Source organism: Egretta garzetta, unplaced genomic scaffold (assembly GCF_000687185.1).
Source record: "Egretta garzetta isolate BGI_Z169 unplaced genomic scaffold, ASM68718v1 scaffold138, whole genome shotgun sequence".
In the NCBI taxonomy this organism is placed as follows: Eukaryota; Metazoa; Chordata; class Aves; order Pelecaniformes; family Ardeidae; genus Egretta; species Egretta garzetta.
The window spans coordinates 1388375-1410449 of record NW_009260598.1 but is presented as its reverse complement, the minus strand read 5'-3'; the positions used below and the strand labels follow the sequence as shown (position 1 = coordinate 1410449).

At 38.4% G+C, this 22075-nt stretch overlaps 1 protein-coding gene across 1 annotated transcript in view; it reads left to right on the top strand.

Annotated features, from left to right (window-relative positions):
• The window catches only part of AFG1L (AFG1 like ATPase), a 74126-nt gene that overhangs the window by 5985 nt on the left and 46066 nt on the right, over positions 1–22075 (top strand). The window contains exons 2-5 of the mRNA XM_035900305.1: positions 1238–1461; positions 19022–19073; positions 19704–19805; positions 21196–21326. Of these exons, the coding sequence (XP_035756198.1) occupies positions 19718–19805; positions 21196–21326 (219 nt within the window). The 5' untranslated portion in view covers positions 1238–1461; positions 19022–19073; positions 19704–19717. The remainder of the gene's footprint in view (positions 1–1237; positions 1462–19021; positions 19074–19703; positions 19806–21195; positions 21327–22075) is intronic.

Sequence of the window (22075 nt, the reverse complement as noted above, 5' to 3'; positions counted from 1 at the left end):
GAGAACGCTTATGTGACCCAATGACAAAAGTGTTTCTGCAATTAAGACTTTTTCTTCTATCCACTAAGCGTGTTACCTGATCAGAAAGGAAAACTTATCGATCTCGCGCTGTTCCCAAGGAGCTGGTGTTGCCTTTTATTTGTTATCTTGTTAAAAATCTGCTTGTACTTGTTTCAGTATTTTTGAGTGTTTTGAAGTTGTTTTGACTGACCTATGAATTTCTGGATTTGCCTTTCTCTCCTTCTTAAAGACAAAAATTGTTTCATTTTCCTGGTATTTTGAAACCTCACCTGTCTTCAGTGGGACCTCAGAGAAAACAGTTAGAGGCCATTGTGTTGCTTAGGAAACTCACCTAAAGCATTTAAGGATGAATCTCACAATGTTTGAAATACCTAACTACGTAGCCTATGATATGCGTTTTTCCTGCTCAAATCTGTTTCTTTTATTGTTGCTACAAGTTGTGTCGCTCATGATTATACTTAACCTTTTAAATGACAGTGGAAGCAAAGAAGATAGTAAACACCTTTTCAGTGTATTCCATTGCTAAGTTTCTGATCTTACTGATTTAGCAAGCCTTCTTTGTAATCCTGCATGTTCTTTCCTTTCATAGCTATATCTCATTTTATGTCTAGCAATTCTGACTTTTTTTTTTTAAATAAACCCCAGAATTCCTGCTTGGGGACAGCCCTGTCTCTTCTAGACAGAAAATAATGCCAGTGGAGCAGGCTGTGGCATTGTAGGGCTTCACGGCTATTGCCTTGCTTAGTGTGGACTTTGACTCTTTCAACTTGCTTACAGAAGTCCTGTTTTGGTCTCCTGTTTGCTGGCTTTTAAATTCTTTCTGTCTAGTTTAGCCAACCTCTCTCTAAAGGATTAATCTATTCAGAGAAATGTACTTTGGAATTTTTAAACGGTTTTGCCACAGTTTGTAAAAAAACCAAAAAAAGGTCAAAAACTTCCCTTGCAACAGCTCATCCAAATCTTACCACTCTTCAGCTGGGCTTTTTAGTGCTTGTTAATAATAAAAACAAATGTTAAAATGTACTACTAGAGGTGTTTACTACTGAAGTTAGAAGTGATTTAATGAAAAACAAAGGGGTAACATACTCTAGTGGTTGTATAGGTAAGTAATGTATATACATCTTTGTGTAAATTGTTAAGAATGTGTGTTGTTTATGAACAAAAGAGGATGCTTTTCAAAACTTCGCTGTTAATAATCTTAATTTTCATTTTACAGCATACACAGCTCAGGCAGATGACAAGACAGTCCCTGGTACTCCTACAGATGTTAATGCCAGAGCCTTATTGGCTTGCAGTGGACCTTTAGAACATTATGACTTTCTGATTAAGCAAGAAGAGCTGAGAAATGATGAGCAACAAAGAAGAGTTGTGCAGCACTTGCAGAAGTTGCACGAGAGCCTTAAAGGCTACAGCATCAGTTCAAAAAATCTTTTCTCAAAGGTGAGGTTTATAATTATAAAAATATTTTTTTTGCATTTAAATTTGCTTATTAGAATGTGCTTAAAATACATAAATTTCTGTCGTTAACATGAGTTATTTTTGCAGCTGGGTCTTTACGGATAGATCACTGTTCGTGTTTGGATCTCTGTTCTTTCTTTTTTGGTTTGTAAAATTCCAGTAACACTCTAGAAGTAACCAAATTACATATTATTGAAATAATTCTGTAAGACAATCCAATATGATTTTGGTTATGTCCACTGTCTGCCTTTCTAACAATGTCATTTGGCTGTAGGCAAGAGGGGCCTACAGCAGGTTTTAATTCTGGTATAAAACGTGTGTTTGGCTTACACATACTGAGCACTGATGTTTTGTGTTCTAGCAGATCTTCCATAAATATAAGTGAAATTAGCCAGCAGAGTCTAAATAATTTGGCTTTGCAAAATACAATATAGGTCAGACATGACTTCTTAAAAAAAAGTCTATTCTTTCCAGTGTTGTTAGTCTCTAGGTGAGGTAATGAAAGACGGAAGAGGTGCGATCTGCACCCCAGTTGTGTTTCTGGGGGCATTGCAGCTCCTTTTGAAAGTATTAACAAAAATTCAGACATATCCCTGTTGCGCAGCACCTTAGCAACAGTACTGCCTTAGCATTAGTAATGCTAATAGCCTGCTGTTGCAGCTCTGTAACTTTTCCCTGAAGCTGTTGACGCAGTGTTTTCCAGAGCCTCTGTGGCAGTATTTTTCATGTCTTGTTCTCGTGCTGTTATTCTCAGATTGTTGCTCTTGTGGCCTTGCACCTGCAAATCCTGATAGCATTGTTATGGCAGGTTCTCATGGGAAGCAACTAGAACTGGTGTGAGAATCTCCCTTCAGCTTTCCTTGCCTCTTGTTGTTCAGATTTGAGTTTGTGTCCCAGAAAACTAAACATAGCGCCCAGCAAAGTAGTTAAGACATTTAATTACTTGGTAAATATTAGGCAGTCATAGATGTGCACAGAAGCTGAATGACCAGCTTCATTTGCACCTGATTAACATATTCCAGTCAGCACAAATAGTCATAAACATGGTGAGGGGAAACAAAAAGAACAGGGCGTTTAACTGAGTCTGATGGGGGAAAAAAGCATGACAAAATATTCATTGCCATCATTGTCTTCACTTTCCCTGCCTGCACTGATGAGACACCTCCCTGCCCCTAAGAGGAGGATGTCTGGAAGCTGTCACTGCTCTTCCCAGCCAGCCACTGAGTATTTCTTTTTCTTTTTCTCTTTCTCTTGCACCACTTTTGTTTTTATTTTTCGTCAGAAGTAACTTTCACATTTACAGTCAGTGTATGCCATCAGCTGCAGACCTTGCTAATAAATCTCCGTGTCAGCCTTTCTCAGCATCCTTTATGCAGCACACCTCATCTCATGGGCATAAATCTAAATCTCTAACTCTATTGAACTTGTTACCTAACCCTATAATTCCCATTATACAACCCCAAATTCTCCTATTACCTGGCACAAATGCTGCATTTTGTTTCCATGGCAAGCCTAAATGATGTAGCATGAGATCAGAGAAGCCAAAGCCTACAGGGCTCGAGTGCCTCTAAATGACTTGCTGTCCTCTGCCCTTTAGGCACCAAATGACAAGTTACTGCTCTAAGGCTCTTGTGGTGTGTATTAGCTTCAAGGCATGAAAAAAGTAGAGAAGAGAATGTTGGTATGAGAACAAATAATGCCCTGTGTAATATCTGTAGATGTGCCTGTTTCATATAGGCAAGTATAGCTGGGTGCAGAGCATTGGGACAGATGCTTGCCTGTCAGACTGCCTCCAACATCCTCTGAATGCTTTAAACTCATAAAGCTCTGGAGATCATGTATTTGCTAATCGTATGCTTGACTGGAAATGCCATAAATGTCTTCCTGCCTCCTGATGAAAGGAATGATGCAAAATAAATACCTAGGACGGAGCTCTCTTTAATTTTTTTTATTGAGATACAGTGGGAAGAAACCTGAATGGGAAATAATTCCGTGGAGTGGAAGTCAGGTACTCTGAAAGGAAAAACACAAGAGTAGTGAAGTACAGGAAACAAAGTCCTAAGGCAAGACTGGTGCTAGAGGGCAATGAGCATGTCTTCCGAAGTTCTGTTTTGGAAGCAGTTGACCCGATAATCTTTGTGGGTCCCTTCCAACTTGTGAAATTCTGTGACCCAGCTTTAAATGGGGGGTTTGGCCACATGATTCCCTGAAGTCCCTGCCAACCTAAGTCATTCAATGATTCAAACTCTGATGGGGGAACTGGAGCCAAACAATGATTTGGGCTATATTTTTGCCTGCTCTGGCTGGTGGGTCAGCTCATCACATTATTTAACCTTTTTACTTTTGGGATTTCTTTAATAAAAATTATTAAAGACATAAAAACATTGTAAAAATGATAGATACAGTCTGAAAACTGTATGAGTATGGCATTTTAAAACACTTATTTATACTGTATGTGGGCATGTGCCTGTCGATCCATGCTGTCTTGATGCCTTTATAGGCTAACTCTTGAGTCTAAACCAGCCTCCTGATTCAATTTGGGCAAGTACCAAATAAAAAAATAGAAATTTCCTCTGTCAGAAATGATTAATGCTTATCTTTTGTTATCGAAAGCAACGGTAGTGTGCCTGAATGAGAACTGTTTTTGCATAAATGCAAGGAGATCAAGCTGGATTCAGCTTGCCAAACTACCTTTGTAAGTGTAATCTGGCAGGCCAGAGGTTTGTTTTTTGCAGATGGTTGATGTGAAAAGTTTTTGGTTTTGGTTTTATTTTCATCTGTCTGGGCTTTTTTTTTAAACTTTGGTGTTGGGCTCGTAATCTTTTAAATTGCCTGTCTCAAAATTGTCTCTAGATGCTGTACCTGGACTGTAAAAGAGGAATTAACTCAAAAGGAAGCCAGTTACCTGGCTTGCTCCTATGTTATCTTTTGGACATACTGCCAGACTTTTATTAATTTTCATTCTTCAGAAAAAATGTTATGATGAGGGTGTTGGTCTTGCTGTCAAACCTGAGGATCAGTAGCCTAGAGCACTTTGATCTTTTCTGGTAAACTGTTTTGGACATTTGGATACTCTGTTATGAAAGTGCTGCCTTTGAGAATAGTTTTGAGAGCTGACTTGTGTTAACTGGAGTGCCCCGAATCATTATAGTTGTTAGAGCAGGTGTCTTGTAATGGCTTTGTAGATCAAGCATTATGTGGGTTTGTTATTTGCTGTTTCTTTGATTGGGAAGCATGAATAGGGAAGAAAGTCTCTATTGCAGAGAACAAATACTAATCCTAGTCTATTTAGGAAATTGTGATGCTACTTTGTCCCTGTATAACGGCGCTAATCGCAGTAAAGCCAGCCCGACCGACACTTTCTTAAAAGCAAAAAGTCAAATGTCATTTTTTAGGTTGAGAATGTGGTTTTCACTAGTTCCTTTAAAGCACTCCTCTCTTCCATTTAACATTGCTTCAAATTCATGCTTTACTTTTAAACCAGCTTTTTAAAATTGTTGCATGGCTCACTGATATCTTGAAGTAATGCCACAGTCAGTGAGAAGTAGCTGTAGAACTACATCTTACTGGGATGTGTTGTTGCAGTTTGAGGTTTTTCTGCTAGAGCTTGATATCTCTGTGGAAATCTTAAGATCGATAACCAGGTTAAGCACTGTTGTGCTGTGCCATACATCAATGCTCTCCTTTCTGTGGTTTTGAGTTTTGTGTAAATCTGTTAAAGCCTACTAGCTTGTAATTAAAGCAAGTAATGATTCATGATGGAGAAAAATTCACAACATCTTTGTTTCTCTTCTGCTATCTTTGAGGAAGTTATTTGCTAGTTCAATGTTGCAGAAAGAGTGATGCACTTCACTCATAAGAGAAGCAGCAATACATTTATTGATATAAACCAGCAGTTTATCACAGTTTGATAGTAAACGCGACATTGGTTTAACAAGATTCAGTGGCAAGGTACACTTGATTATTTACTGCATAGAAGACAGGGTCAGGCAAAACTGTGAGGGAGACCCTCTCATTGAGTCATGAGGTTCAGGGAGGACCCCCTTGCTTTCTAAACTCCTTCCCTTAGAGGAGTCTAGGTGCAGCTGGATCCCAACTTAGTCCTGGACTTGCTCAACAGCTTGTGTCTAAAGAATTATAGATGCGCAATCAGCCCTTTCTGTCACTTAGCTAAGATTACAAAGTTCCAGCATTCTTATTCCCAATTCACTTACCGAGTATCTGACGCAATAAGGATTCTCTCATCCTCAAGGAGTAACCCTTGAGAGGCGTCCTTACTGAAGGGGCGATCCTGGCGTGCAGCCATCTGCCATGCAGAAGAGCTCAAAGGGCTCTTGGGCTGCTCACTATTTATGGGGGTGAGATGATTGGCTCATAGTCATATTTACGTACTGACTGCAGATGTTAGTTTCTTCCAAATTTGGCTTGGGTTGGACATTGAGCAGTGCTGTGGTTAGGTGGACACATTGCTTTAAATTAGCCCTGGGCTATTGTGCTGTTATCTGTCTCCCCCGAATCCGCTTTGAGCTGGATTGATGACTGGACACATCCATCGCGACTGCCACTGGTGGTTATCATGTAAGCAGGGTTATGGGAAAAGGTCAGGTTGTGGTGGAGGGGGCACACCATCACACTCCACCCTGTGACTATAGTCAATTCGTCTTATTCTCACCAAGTGGTGGTATGATCACCTCTTGCCTCTGTGCCATAAATACTGTTTTGATAATTTATGCGCTTACAGATCCACAGCAAGTAGATAGTGAGGTGTTGCTATTCGCTATGTATTAGTTTGTATGGTTTGGGTGGTTGGAGTTGGGTTATTTGTTTTATCATATACCAAACCTTTATATACAATATGATTATAAGCAATAACCACATTAATGTTAGAGTTAGTAAAACTACAGCTGGGTGAAGCATGAAATTAAAAACTCCCATTGCTGTTGGTGACCGTCCAAGAAGCATTTCCCACCAATGGTGTTCTCTCGCTCTTTCCAAGACATGGTGTATCTCTTCTGTGTTATGATGAACAGTGATTAGGTTTTGTGTCCATTGTTTCGGAGGCATTCTAGCAGTTGACACAGGTCATTGTGTTGTAGTAGTTTCTTCACCAATGCAGGATTAATTCCATTGGGGGTAGGCAATAAATCTTCACTCAATGTTTAATTAGACTGTAACAATTGATAAGATGTAACAGGAGCTTGAATAATCAAAGTTGCATCCCATAATTTTAGTAAAGTTACACAAATATTTGAGTGGTGGCTTTTATCCACGCATAAAATCAAAAGGCTTCTCATACAAGCACATCCTTTTCCAATATATACAAGTACAGTTTCAGGCGTTTCATTGGGATGTATTTCAAAATGACAAACATTTTGTTCAGTGTCAAGACAAATATCTTGGGCTTTGGGGATATTAGTTTCACAAATAAATCCTTGTGGTCCCTGTACAACGCATGTGTTAACATCAACAGTTTGCTATTTGTTTCTGTTTCGTTGGGCCCCACACTCTGTGCTAATGGATAGAGTGTAGTTCCGTTGTGATTTAATCTTAATGCAATGATTGGTGTATGGTATATACCGAAGCATTGCATAAGGTGAAGACAAAAGCTGTGTCCTTATTGTTGATGGGGTCATAACTAAAATTTACTAAGTACCACCAGGATTGGAATTTTTTTTTCAAATTTAGTTCCATTATCCCAAATTACCTTTCAAATTTCAGTGGGTAAAGTACCCTCTTCACCTTATCTTATAACTGCTGCTACCATAGAGTGCATCCACAGTGGAGCCTGGATACGAATGAGAGCTAGAGAAACATTATTTTGGGCTACACCAAGTGCATCCACAATCAATTGGTGGTCCCTTTCATTAATTCTTTCCAGCTGAGGCAGTATATCAGATAAGAGCTATTGGTTAGTTCTCAGTGCTAACAGAGAAGACTGCAGTGGGTGATCTAATTTGTTTAGATCACTTGCTGTTGTGTCCAATTTATTTACGAGTACTTCGACATCTACAGTATTTAAGACTCCCAATCCTATCCCTGTACCGGTCACATATCTCCCTGTTTGTCTTGGAGAGTTGAGGGTTTGCCCATGTAACCATGCTAACCATCCTGCATAGGATGTGGTAAACAGGTTGGTTTGATTGTAGAGATATTGATATGCACCAGTAGTTCTACTTGTTTAAGAGACCATGATGGATTAAATAACACTCGTTGTTGGCCTGTGTTTTTGATCACACACGGTCCAATTTCAGAAATTTGGGGGTGCTAGAGTTTTCTTATCCGTCACAATCAGGGCAAATGTTGTTGTACTAGACTCAATAATATCTATTTTAAATGTAAATGATAGTCCTACACTATGGTGAGCCCAGGGGCAGACTACAAAACCAGATTGTACTAAGGTAAAATTGTACCAACAGTCCAATCTTTCAGAGGCGCGAAGTTTTATATCTTTTGCTATTGTGTGTGTTGTAATGTTGTACACAGAAATCTGAGATGCCTTCTTGTGGCCAGACCCATTGATCATCCGGCATCCTGTTTTAACTTCTTTCCATGCCATTCCCCGAAGTCAGGGAACTTTACTATTAGCTTCATCTTTATCCTAGCTCCATTCATTTTCCAAGTATATTTCAGTTCTGTGCATGACCATGGTGGAACAATTTTAATCTCCCCTACTAGAGTGCGTTGCCATATTCCTGGTGTACTTAACATGAGCTTGAGACCATGGCCACTCTAGGGTTCTTTTACCACAGGTTCAGAGGAGCAGCATTGTTAGGGTTTGGAATGGTAACATGAACACAGTGTTTCCATTTGCCATCCTGTGGGGTGCTGTAAGAGAAAACAAAGACTTGTTTTGGTGGGGAGAGTCTGAACAGGTTATGTCGTTCAAAAGAAGGAAAATCCATTGTGCACTATAATTCTGTGTTTTGCACCACTGCTATTAGTAGCTTCCCAGGCAAGTGAGGTTTAGTTAAAGTCATAGGCACAGTGACAATGGATGGTATATTGACCATCACAGGCTGTCCTGGCTGTAATGTCATCAGATATTCTCTTTTCCTAGTAGGTGGAGCGCTAAGCTCAGTTTTTACAAAGAATGCTCGTCTTACAGGGCTTTTAGTAGGCCCATATTGATTATTTAATTGATGAAGTACTTTGGGAAGTTGCGTATCCCATTGAACCTTGTGTGGTTTGAGATTCCTTTTTAGTAAGCCATTAGCTTTTTCTACCATTTGATTGAGGGTAGTATGGGGTGTGGAGTACCCATTTAATTCCCTCTTGTTTTGCCCAATCTTGCACTTCTTTACACAAGAAATGTGAGCCATTATCCCTTTGAATTACATCAGGGGTAGGTAGATTTGAGAACCAAAACGATAGTACTGACATTGTTTTTTGCCCATTGGCTTTCTGACACTTAGCCACCATAAGCAAGCCGGAGACTATTTCCACTCCTGTGAGGATGTATCTATATCCCACAGAGGATTTGAATGGTCCGATACAATCAATTTGCCATGGAGACCACAAAGTTTTCCCTTCATTGATCTGTAGAGGTGGTGCTTTAGCAGGATGATCTGCTTGTAGTTTTAATCTACACTGGAGACATTCTGTAAGAATAGTTTCACAAATTTTTCTGTTTATAGGCCAGCCTTTACGCTGTGCAGCAAAGTAAAGTGCTTCTTTACCTACGTGGCTTGGGTTTTGATGTAACCATTCTCCCAATCGGTACCACTCAGGATTTAAGGTAATTTTCCTAATTTTAGTTAGCTCATCTACCTCTTGATTTCACTTTGTGGCTGGTTGATTATCCTTAGCATGAGCTTTTATCCACCCCATCTTGAAAGGTGTTTTCCTGACTATATCTAGTAACAATTGTCAATCTTTGTTTCTCCAAACTGGGGACCTATTTATTTCCCAATTCAAGGCTTCCCATTGACGGAGCCACTGTGTAGCACTTGGCCCACGCAGCATAAGAGTCTACATGTATTATTTTTGCTCCATTCTGTGCTGCCAGAACAATTGCTCTAGTTTCTCTTACTTGTGCACTGCCTTTACCTTCTTCTATTACTTTTTTGCAGGTGGTAATAGCTAATGCAACAACCTTGTATTGCCATTTACCATTTATCTTTTTTGCTGAAGCATCCATAAAACAAATGTTTTCTGTTGGTGTACCCTCAGTGAGGGGTGGTGCATTCAGAATGGGTGAAGGTTTAAAGCACTGTTGTAACACTAAAGGATCTGTGTTTATAGGCATTTACAATTTGGAAACCTTAGTGTGTCCTTCAGTTAATTGCATATTTTCTGCAACTCCTGTTAGGTAGGCATACCATTTTCTGAGAGTGCAACTCCTTTTTGGGGGAACAGTCACCTTTAGGATTGCTTCTAGTAAATTAAAATGTCCTCTAGTTTACAGGTTGTCCATGATGTATTTTCTCAACTTGTTTAACTGCTCGGACTAAAGATAAAAGTCCCTTTAACAATTTAGAATATTGTTGTTCTGTTTCTTTAAATGCAGTTGAGCTAAACAATAAAGGTCTTTTTGACCCATCTGGGCCAGCTTGGAACAGGTTGGTTATACAGTAAGTAGCATGTTTGACAAAACCCCATTCAGTTATAATAGAGTCGTGGGGGTATACTGGTCCCAGTAACTGGTATGTTTTTAATTCTTCAGTTAGAGTTTTGACTGCCTCTTTATATTCTAATTTCCACTCCCAGGGTTTGTCTTTCTGTAAGAGTGAGCATAAGGGATGGGAAGTGATAGAAAATCCAGGTACATGCTTCCCCCAATATCTTAAAGTTCTCATTAATTGTTGTAACTCTGTCCTTGATTAGGGCATTTGCAGCTCTTTGATTTTTCTTAAGGTGTCTGGAGGAATCACTGCACTGCCTACTATCCACCAAGTACCTAAAAATTTAACTTATTTACTTGGTCCTTACATTTTCTGGGTTGAATCTTAATTTCTGCTTTATTTAGTGCTTGCCACACTGCTGCTGCCACTTCCCCCACCTTCTCAGGGGAGGTTCCTCCAATCAGAATATCATCTATATATTGGTACAGTTTCACATCTTGAGGGAGTGAGACCATCTGTAGAAGTTCAGCAAGTGCAGTGCAAGCAACTGTAGGTGAATGTTTATACCCCTGTAGGAGTCTGTTGAAGGTGGATTGTATTCCCTCCCACGTGAAGGCAAACTTCTCTTTATCCTTCTCCTTCAAGAGAACTGTAAAGAACATATCTTTTACATCTAGTGCTGCCATCCAGGCGTGTGCAGCTGCTTGCAAAGTAGCTGTTAGGTTTGCAATGGTACAGCAGCTCTCAGTGGGGCTGTATTACCATTCAGGCACCAATAATCAATTGTTAAACACCACCTCCTCTCTGGTTTCTGAACTGGCCAGACAGGTGAGTTATAAGGGGAGAGGGGTCTGGAGATAATTTGTTGTTTCTTCAAATCTTGCGCCGCAGCAGAAATTGGATATTGTGGTACATTAGTGATTTTTGACTCGGAGAGGACAGGGGCTGCATGAAGTGCCTGCGCTGGACCTCCCCCGATTTCTACCAGGGTTGGGTTCAACATTTGAGCCGAAGGACCACACAGCCATTCTGCAGGCACCAGGTTCATCTGTTTAAAACATCGAGACCTAAAATATTTTCATGATGATCTTAAATTGCAAAGCGAGCAGTCACCATGCACTTCTGTACTGGGAGCCATAAATTGACCCTGGCAGTTTGGCACACAACAGTCACTCCGTTCACACTGGTCATCTTAATTCTTTGCTGCCTGGATAGCATGCCCAGCTTCTCAGCATCTCATTGTGTTAGTGCTGAAATTTGTTCTCCCATATAAATTAAAAACTTCACCAATTGTCCTTGAGGACCTACTGGAATTAAAATGTATGGGCCGTCATCACTTATCTATTGATAAGCCTCCGCTTTGCTGACCAGCAGGCCCAATCGCCTTCCGGCATTACTCGTTTTTTGACTTTGTGGCCTGCAGTTCGTCCCCAAGGGAGAGGAAGGACTTGTCTCCCTTTCTGGGGACTGGCGCCGGAGGAGTTGAAATATGCTCCCTTCTTCCACTGTTATCTTGTTTCTGGAATGCTTCAGTCAGACTCAAGATAACGCCAGTAGGCTGACCTTGCATCCCGACTCTGGGAAGGCCTAGGGCTAATGCATTGCTCCATAATTCATTCCTCCATTCTCGAGACTCTATCTGTGGGTTTTTAAATTTGTTTCCCTTTGATCTAGTTTCTTTTCCCTGTTTCACGGGTCTTACTTTGTGATCTCCTCCCCCGGGCTTTAGGTTTTGTTTTTCAGCTGGTGCATCTTCTCAGTCCGTTTCACGGTTATAGTTGACAATGCCGTGCATTAATTCCGCTCATTTAGGGAGTTGTTTAGGAGCATTATTTCCATGTTTTTTATTATATTCAGGATCTCTTTTAATCTCATCCTGTTTTGCAACTAGATAGGGTTTAAGACTTACCGGGGCTCCTCTAATCAGTGGTTTTAACATTGTGAAATCTACTGTAGCAGATAGTGGGACATCATGGGGTCCTTGTTTGTGCATGGCTTGTATGCAAGTGGCTTTCATGACGGGTGTAGAGAGCTTGCGTAGAGATTTAATGAGGATTGTGGAGGGTTCACTTTGCTCCATGGAGTCTGTTCCTCCAACCCAATAAGCTACTTGGCTGGTGATAGAATGGGGTGTATTTGTTGGGTCGGGTCCTAAATTTAAGAAAACTTTCAGGCCCCAATAACCACTTGCTGTGTCCTCACTCAATGTTATTTGGTCGCTGCCACTTAGGCATATTCGCCACAAGTACTCAATTTCAGTTTCACCTGGTTCTCTGCTATATCTGTCTTGCAAATTTGTCAATTGCAATGGATCCCAGGGATGGGTCATGTAGTATGTCATGGATGACCACTCTGAGGTCCCACAGTTCCTTCTGTTTTGACAATGGATCTGGCTTCATATTCAGGAGGATTTGCGGGGAACAAAGGATTGTTGTCTTCTGGCTCGCTATCATTAGGATCACGCCAGAAGGCTCCATCCCAATCTTCAGGGGATACTGTTAGTTTCCTAATCTGTACAGTGTCGGGGGGGGGGGGGTGTGTGGGGACAGGGACGGGACAGCAACAGCGACAGAGCCTGTGTAAGCAGCATCTTGAACTTTTGTCTTTTCTCCTTTTCTTCCTGTAACTGTTTCTACAGCTGTTAAATTTTTAAAGACAACACAGTAACAACTCTGTTGCCTTCCTACCTTCTATTTATTTCTCTAGGTCCTGCTGTTTCCTGTTTCTATTCTCCCTTTCTTGATATGCAGCTTCTAAACAGGTACCTAGCATCCTGCAGATAACTCCTTTCCCTTTTCCATCCTTTGTGCGGCCCAGTGTTACTTTTAGGTGCTCTTCAACGTCTTCCCGATTATGCCAATTTTCACAAGCCTTCTGGGAAGCGGAGACTCTGATTCACTCCATGCCTCCATAAATAGTCAGTGATACTACTTGCCATCCTGCTGACTGCACCAATTTGTCATAGAAGGAGTGATGCACTTCACTCATAAGAGAGAAGCAGCAATACATTTATTGATATAAACCAGCAGTTTATCACAGTTTGATAGTACATGCGACATTGGTTTAACAAGATTCAGTGGCAAGGTACACTTGATTATTTACTGCATAGAAGACAGGGTCAGGCAAAACTGTGAGGGAGACCCTCTCATTGAGTCATGAGGTTCAGGGAGGACCCCCTTGCTTTCTAAACTCCTTCCCTTAGAGGAGTCTAGGTGCAGCTGGATCCCAACTTAGTCCTGGACTTGCTCAACAGCTTGTGTCTAAAGAATTATAGATGCGCAATCAGCCCTTTCTGTCACTTAGCTAAGATTACAAAGTTCCAGCATTCTTATTCCCAATTCACTTACCGAGTATCTGACGCAATAAGGATTCTCTCATCCTCAAGGAGTAACCCTTGAGAGGCGTCCTTACTGAAGGGGCGATCCTGGCGTGCAGCCGTCTGCCATGCAGAAGAGCTCAAAGGACTCTTGGGCTGCTCACTATTTATGGGGGTGAGATGATTGGCTCATAGTCATATTTACGTACTGACTGCAGATGTTAGTTTCTTCCAAATTTGGCTTGGGTTGGACATTGAGCAGTGCTGTGGTTAGGTGGACACATTGCTTTAAATTAGCCCTGGGCTATTGTGCTGTTATCTGTCTCCCCCGAATCCGCTTTGAGCTGGATACATCCATCATGACTGGACACATCCATCGCGACTGCCACTGATGGTTATTGCATAAGCAGGGTTATGGGAGAAGGTCAGGTTGCAGTGTACACCATCACATTCAAACAGAGCTCCTTTTGAGATAAAATGAAGCCAAATAAAGTATGGTTTAAATTCTAGTGCAGGCTGAGTTTTGCTTCAGCGAAGTTGTAATCAACAGCCTTAATGAAGGTTTTCCCCAGAGTAAGAGTCACAGCTGTGAATAGGTAGTTGGTAAAATCATAGCCATTGAGCTCTGTACCAGCTTTAGACAGTGGCTTCATAAGCTTGTCATATGTCTGCATCCATTGTGGAGTTTCCTAAACTCTCCTGGTACTTTGTAACTTTGAATATGCTATGAAGTTAAAAATAAACCTTGTATTACAGGTGTTAACAATTGTTTTTATGATTATTTAATCATAAATAATCATTTGATCAATCATCAATCATTTGATTGGCATTGGTTTTGCTTAACATTTTTTACTTAATGGGTTTTAATAGATGTAAATGAAACAAATTGATGTGTTTAAATTACTTAAGGACTTTTTGGAAATAAGGCAAACACTTTAATCAATTACGCATAGTATTTTGTAGATTGACTTTTTGCTTTTTCAGGAGGTTTCTAGCAACTTGACTAAACTATGTGTAGTGTGAAATCTCCTGTGTTGAAAAGAATCTACTGGCAGCTTTTTAGAAATAAATAATAGTGGTGCTGGCATTTCAAGGATGCTCACTTTTCTTGGCCCTGTCACTGAAGAGAATGTTGTTGAGAGGTTGCAGTTGAGAAGAGGGGGGAGAGAGAGCGAAGCCTCTCTCTGTCAGCCTCTTTTGGAGTCTGATATTCCCTATTTTATTGCCTGATTTCTTCTGTGATAGAATCACGGAATCCTCTTCTAAAATAACAGTTATTCCAGAAATAGGAACTTTTTTGCACTTCCAAACCATTACAAGAATGGTCTGCTTCGGTTTTAGTTTTGTTCCTCATTTGTCACTTTTTATCTAAATAGCTTTGAAAATTCACTAAAAGTATGGTAAAAGTAGGATTAGGGAACAAATATTTATGTTGGACGCAATAGAAGCATTTCAGTGTTTATCCGAGAGACTTGCATTACCTCACAGGCCAAAGCCTTCTGAAATCGGTATTTGGGGAACAGATACTAGACGTTTCCTTTATGATAATAAAACTATACTTCTTTTTTACGATGGAGGTTTTTTTAAGCAACAGCTTAAAATGAATTTGAGGGGAAAAAACAATTAGTCTTGCTGCAAACCTAGTAGGCTTCTGTTTTTCAAAATTATAACTCAGATTTGAACAATGACTTTGAACTTCAACTTGGTGAAAGCATGGCCTTGTATGTTGAGATGTTTTGAGATCCTCTGAATTGAAGTTCAAGGCTGTAAGAGTTTGCATAGACGTTTCAGATCTCTAGCTTTTCAAAGTAATACCAATTGGGACATCTTAAGAGTTGTTGAGTTGCTGTACTAATGACTTGACCTCGCTTATAATTAAGCTTATTTCATGTTTTGAAAAGAGGTATGAACAATAGTAAACACCATTCAAGACCTTGAAAATGTCTTTGGCTACAACAGCAACCAAAAAGGAGGTCTGAAAGAGTGGGAGAAAGAGGCAATTTTGTTAGTATTTAAAAGAAAACCTGCTGTTTGGAGACTTTGCTCTTGAATTTTGCATATTTTAATTAATCACTTTAGTATTGACATGTATTTTCACCTAAAAGTTTCTGAAAGCAGTGTGTAAATATTCCCAGGAAATATGTTGCTTGCTTCTGGTGTCTGAGACAGGGAGTATGGGAGAAGGTGGGAAGACTTTGCACATAATTAGAGATATTTAAGAAAGAATAGGAAGTTGTTAGAATGAAGGAGATGTTTTGACCAGTATAATTGCTTAGATGAGGTAGGATATTGATTGGTTAAAGTGAAGTTTAAACAAAAAAGAAAAATCTTGATGTGATAGAATCAAAGCAAGGCATGCAGTTTTGAAATGGAAATGTGTAAAACATTTTGGTAGTAGAGGAGAGAGTTCTGTAAATCTGGGGGCACTAACGTGGGTGTCTTCTCACAGAATTGTAAATATTTTAGCGTATGAATTATTTTCAAATAAAAGTCTTTAAGTCAACTAATCTATAAGAGGATAAAAGGTGCCTGCTGAAGCATGTCCTGATGACAGTGAAACTTAGTGAAGCACTTAAGTTATGCTTTCTTAAGTTATTGTGAAGAATCCTATGGGAACTACAAAACTTGGAGGACTCAAGGGATTCGACACTTTTGTGGTGATGCCCTCATTTGAAAGGATATGGTGAGCATTCAAAATATACATTTAAAGATTCCTGAATTCTTCCCTTCAAACTCAAATTTTGTGCATCCCTTAATACCTTTGGTTTTGTACATTTTAAACATCCTTACATCTTATTGTTGTTGCAAAAGCAAATTTGTTGTCAACCAATTGAACGTGATTGTAATGAGACTCCATATACACCTCAGAGTAACGTGGAAGCGAGGGCAAGGAGAAGCTCATTCACTTTGTCTTCCTACATCTCCCACTTTTCTTCCTTCTCTCCCTGAAATAAACAAGACCACCTTTATTTTAGGGTAACTGGAGGATCTTATGTATTAGATCTCTTCTCTCCTTGTTCTTTTTGGAGTGTGTGTTTCAATAGAACCAACCAGTCTTCTGCTTTGTTCGCCCCCACATGCTGCTGTCTTTCCTGACAGCCTGACATGCTCTAAGTTGAGCCAACAGCATTGACTGGATTTTATGAGAAGTCCTAGTGAAAGTTGCTCTTTTTCTTACACAACTTCCAGGCTTCAGAAGATGCATAAGAATAATTTACAAAAAGTAATAATAACTAAAAAAAAAATCCATTTTATGGTCATGTAGAATAGCTTGAAACCAGTAGAATGTCTGAATTTCAGTATTAAAAGTCTACTGATTGAGTTAACTTACTTTTAATAAAATATATATTAAACCCTCCTCCCAAATACAAAAAAAAATTCTTAGTGTTGTACAATACCTGACAGGGTTGAGGAAGTGAGTATCCTAAAAGTGGCAATAGTGTCACTTCTGGCAGAAGTATGCAAAAGACAATTTTGCCTGGAAGTAAAATATTTCCTACAAATTTCTTCAGTTGCTCAAAGAGTGTAAGAGTGTTTCTGGCATTAGATTTGCTTTTAGAGATGATCAGCTTCAGCAAATGTGTTTGGATCTGCCACAACATCCATCCTTTTTTTTTTTTTTTTTTTTTTTTTTACAGAGGAATTAGATATCACTCGAAAATTGCTGTCTTCAGAAAAAACTAATTCCATTTCTTTTAAATGAACAGGAAGTTGAGTCAGACTTTTATGGAGCTCAAGCCATTATATTTGTTTCCTTTAGCCAAAAAAGCCTTTTTCTGCAGTGTGTTTTCTAGAAATGGTTAGTGTTGGAGTGAGAATAGAATGTGCCTAAAAATGCAAACTTCAGGATGGGTAAATGCAATTAATAAACACTTTACAATGAAAAAAAAAAAGGCATAAAAATGTTTCTGATTATATAACCTTTACAAAGACAGGTAAAGCAATACTTTAAACATTTATTTGTTTTTCTAGCTTTGTGCCATTTCTTGTGGAACTGCAAATCACATTAATACAGCCCTTTTATGTAATAAATTTAATGTGATAGACTTTTGTCTCGTTAAAATCACTGTTGTTAATCTCAAATTAAAAATAAATTCCTGTGCATGTCTCTCATTTGGATTTTTTTCCATTTCTCCTTTCTTTGCTGTGTAACTTTGAGCATCAGTAGTTTTAATGAGTGCAAGCTCTTAAAAAGTACACACCGAAAAATGTTCATCAATTAAATTGTCTTGCAGTGCTTTCAAAGCACTAGCAAATAGTTGCAGCCTTGTCTATTAATGGAATGGTTTCACAACATCTGAAACCCTGTTCAGCCACAGATTGATGGTACAAACTTTTGATTATCCTATTAATATAGCTCTAAATTAAATCTATAAGTGGGCCTTATATAAGAGCTATGCTCGCGTATTTTCTGAATAAACTGGTACTATAGACCTGAAACATTATCTATATACCTTTTGGTCTTCTATTTTCTCTCATATTTAATTAGTGTTTTGCTACTGACTCCCCCATTTATTTAGCATGGCACTGTATTTTGAAAAGTGGTTTAGATTCAAGTTGTTTAGCAATTACCCAGCTCCAAATGAGACCACAGGGTTGCAATTTTAATTTTCCTCTATTTTGGCTCAGCTCATAGAACTCTGAAAGTGGAACAGTTTAAAGTAACCAAATACTCTTCTGCAGTGGTTTTGTGGATGTCAATTCAGTGTCATGGATTTGATGAGAATTTTGTTAAGATTTCCAGTTTTTTAGAAACGGTTTCTTTTTAAAATTGTACTTGAAAGCAGCTATGCACAGTACTTGGAGTGGGGTGGGCGGAGAGCGGAAATCTGTTTCACATTGAAAGTCTCAATGTTATTGCAAGTTTTTTTCCATAAAATATATATATATTTGAGAAAAATAGAACAAACCATCAGGTATCATAACATATGTCCTGAATAATAGTAAGAGATTAAAAATTCTTAAGCAGTATTCATTCAAGATAAGCATAACTCACTTGAGAAAATTATTAATAAAAGGCTTACATTGAAAATAACCTTTTTTATATATATATACACACACACGCACGTGTATATAGGTACATACTTTTACTGTGATTCCATTGATTTTAATCATGTTTAAACCAGAGATGATTCTTCATTTAAGATTCAAAGTGGAGAGAAAGGGGACCTACAATGCTCACTGGCTTTGCAATACTGATTTTCTAAATCTTAATAGTTTATATCTTAAGCAGAGCTGCTTTAATAGGTATATAGTGCATACATCTCTGAATACTACAGTACTGCTTAATTTTGTATCCTTTTTCCTAGTTCAAATGGCTTAATGAGGAAAAGCATTTGTTTTGATGATGATGGAAACATTTAATAATTTTATACGTGTTCTGGTAAAACGGCATGTGTGCTAGGAGTAGGGATGGGGATGTTTTTCCAATGATCTAAAAAAACCCAACCCAAACCCCTGCATGTGTTTGGCCTCTTTCATAGAATTTGCACAAATACAACATGAAGATTGCTTACCAATTCTGAGCTCATGATTTATTCAAGGTTAGACTTCGCTAGTGCTACTTTGGTGGTTAAGTGTAGATACTTTCTTACTTTACCACAGCAATGCGCTTGCTTTTATTTTACCCCGTATTTGTATTTATTCTTTTTCTTTTGATTTGCAGCTCTTTGCAAAAAACAAACCTCCAAAAGGTCTTTATGTCTATGGAGATGTTGGTAAGTTTCAGTTGCATCAATTCCATTGGAATTTTCTCTAAATGCATGTTTATTCAAAATCTGAAGTGTCTAAAAGCTTTATGTTATGTAGCATTATTGCTTTAATGAATTTTCTAGGAATAGTTTTCTTCTACATTATGATGTTTTTTAATACAGTTAGACACTGAATTCTGGAAGCTGGTGGATTGGGCTACATTACCTTGTGTAGTTTTTTTCAGTGTTACCCACTTGCTGATATTTAAGAATGCAATTTAAGAATTTGGGAAGTAATTAAGGGAGCCACAGAGAAAATTTATATATTCTAATTGCAACAATGCAGGATGAAAACATACTCACTTCTCAAAAGGAAATACTAAGGATGTTTTGTGGGTGCCTATGGAGCCATTTGTGCAACATTTGGGCCTTCTCTGTATGGATCACAATTTTAAAACAAAAACTAAAAATGCAGTTGTTCCAAGTTTTTGAACAGAAAATATAACTGTTCTTCACAAACTGTCTGGTCTTGTCCTTATTCTGTGAAAGAGTATAGTTTCATTAGTACAAAGCTAACAACAATCATTATTGTAATCAGTTCATGCTGTTCCTAAATTAACTACCTGTTGGGTGGGGTTTTTTTGGTTTTTTTTGAAGGCACAGGAAAGACAATGGTGATGGACATGTTCTATTCTCACTTAGAAGTAGAAAGGAAAAAGAGAGTCCATTTTCATGGCTTCATGCTAGATGTACACCAAAGTAAGTGCAGACACAGGTATTTATAAGAATTTTATGAAATAAGATATCTATAAAAAGTCTAATTCTCATATTAATCAGCGTAACTTTATTTAAGTATTTAAGCAAAAAAGTAAAAAATAGGAGAGAAGTTTAAGGATTTTAGCATGGTCTGTCATACCAGAGTAAATAATAATTGCATATTATTTCTCAAGTATCTTTTCTCAAAGATTCTGTATACCTGATTGTATAGAAAACTTGGGTGTATATTTAGGATTAAATCCCTAACTAAATGTTCTCCAGTTATCAGCTAGCTTACATGCAATCTGAAGAAGGCAATTGCTAAAACTGAAACAGTAAAGGTTAAATTCAATCTACATTTTGAATAAGCAATAACTAAATCAGGTATACACGCCAAGGAGAATGAGAACTGTTCAGGTTGGCAAACTTACTATTACTGTGAGTAATTTAAAGGAAAAGATAATAGAAGGAAGTTCATCCTAAGTTTAAGACAATTTTCTGACAGGCTGAATAAGGCACTGTTTTTGACAGCAATACTGTTTGAGATATTTTAAAATTTGCTTCTCTCTAAATTCTATGACCTTAAAATGCTGTGAAATTATTAAACAATGCTGTAATTTACAAGTATTGTGACAGCTGCATTTTTCTTGGGAGGCTTTCATCGGTGTAAACAACTTCTGCCACTTCTAGTGCCCTCTCTTCTATCATTGTTTGGTCATTGTTGAGATTTTCTCTTTCCATTTTTTGTCATTTGTGCTTAATCTTAACAAAGGTAGCTTCTTACTGCAGGATCTTTGTTTTCAAAATGTTTGTTTATAGTCAGATGGAAAACAATCCGTGAGACAGTAGAGTATGGATGTAATAATCTTACTTGGTGCCAGTATCATCGTCTTTACATTTTAAAATGTAACTGTGGTGTTCTGAGTTCTTTGAACTGAATGCATTCTAAGTATACCTTCAGAGAATGCAATGCACAGAGCTTTGCCATTGATTTGTAAACACTGTAATGGTTTTTCATACTCAGAGAGAAGGCTAAGGCATAAAATGCCAAATTACAAAATGAAACCGAGGTCATGAATTGGAGCAAGATAAAACTGTAATTTGTATCAGTTTTTAAAAGATAAAGTATAGGTGCATAGCATTCAAGGCTTTTTTGATTTTTTTTTTTTTTTACATATTTCTAACAAAGAAAATACGAATCGCAGAATCTGTGAGCTTTTAATAGTTGTCTGGATGTGGTCGAAAACTGTTTTGCCTTCTTGAAGGCAAAGTTGAAGTTTTCTTATTCTTACTGGACTGGGTTACTTTTTATTTGGTAGCTAAATAATTTTGTTCTCCCTGTCTTAGAAAAAGAAATAAAAAATATTCGTTCTTTTCTGCTTTATCAACTCAGGAATACATCGCCTTAAGCAGAGCTTGCCAAAAAGAAAGGCGGGATTTATGGCCAAATCATATGACCCAATTGCTCCAGTAGCAGAGGAAATAAGCGAAGAGGCTGCTCTCTTATGTTTTGATGAATTTCAGGTAAGAAGTCAGAGATTACTCTGTCACTTCAAGGGAAACTTCGTAAAATTGCTTTTAATCTTAAAACATGACACTTACTACTGCTAATACAGCATTTGGATCACTGTAGAAGTTGAAGAGTATAAGTAATTTCATCAGTTTTTAAGATGGTGGTTTTCTTTTTTTCCAGGAAAAAAGATGCTAGTTGGCAGTGTAAGTCCCCTTACAGTGCTTTCATTTACCAGTCTAGTTACTGGTCATACAAGGGGGTATTAGACTTCGGTGAGAGGCTGCTGAGTAGTTCAGGGTAGGGACCATCATGCTGTACAGTGCCCCGGAGAGTAGTCGCCTGATACTTGCTTGGCATGCCTGGTCTTTGCTGTAGTTCATCTAATGCAACAAAATCATCTCAGTGTGATTAAGGACATGGAAATAACATGTCAGATTCAACCTAAATTCTTTCCTAGAGTTACTGGAGCCTTTGGCATGTCAGTGCCTGATTGTATCAGTGTAACTAGCATTTTAATAAACTTTTATTGACTTAAATGTGAAAATTAAAAATACACTCATAAAATTGTTTTTGCCCAAGCTAACTTGCTTGTTTTGTTTGTTTTACACAGCTTGTGAGTTTTATTTTATGGGCATGCCACAAATTTAAGTGCAGAATTGCTTTATATAAATTTTTAGGAGAGAGGCTAGAGGTATTTGGCAGCTCTAATCAGCTGAGTTTTTTTAAATTCAGAGAGAAAATGCAGAGCAAGATAAGAACA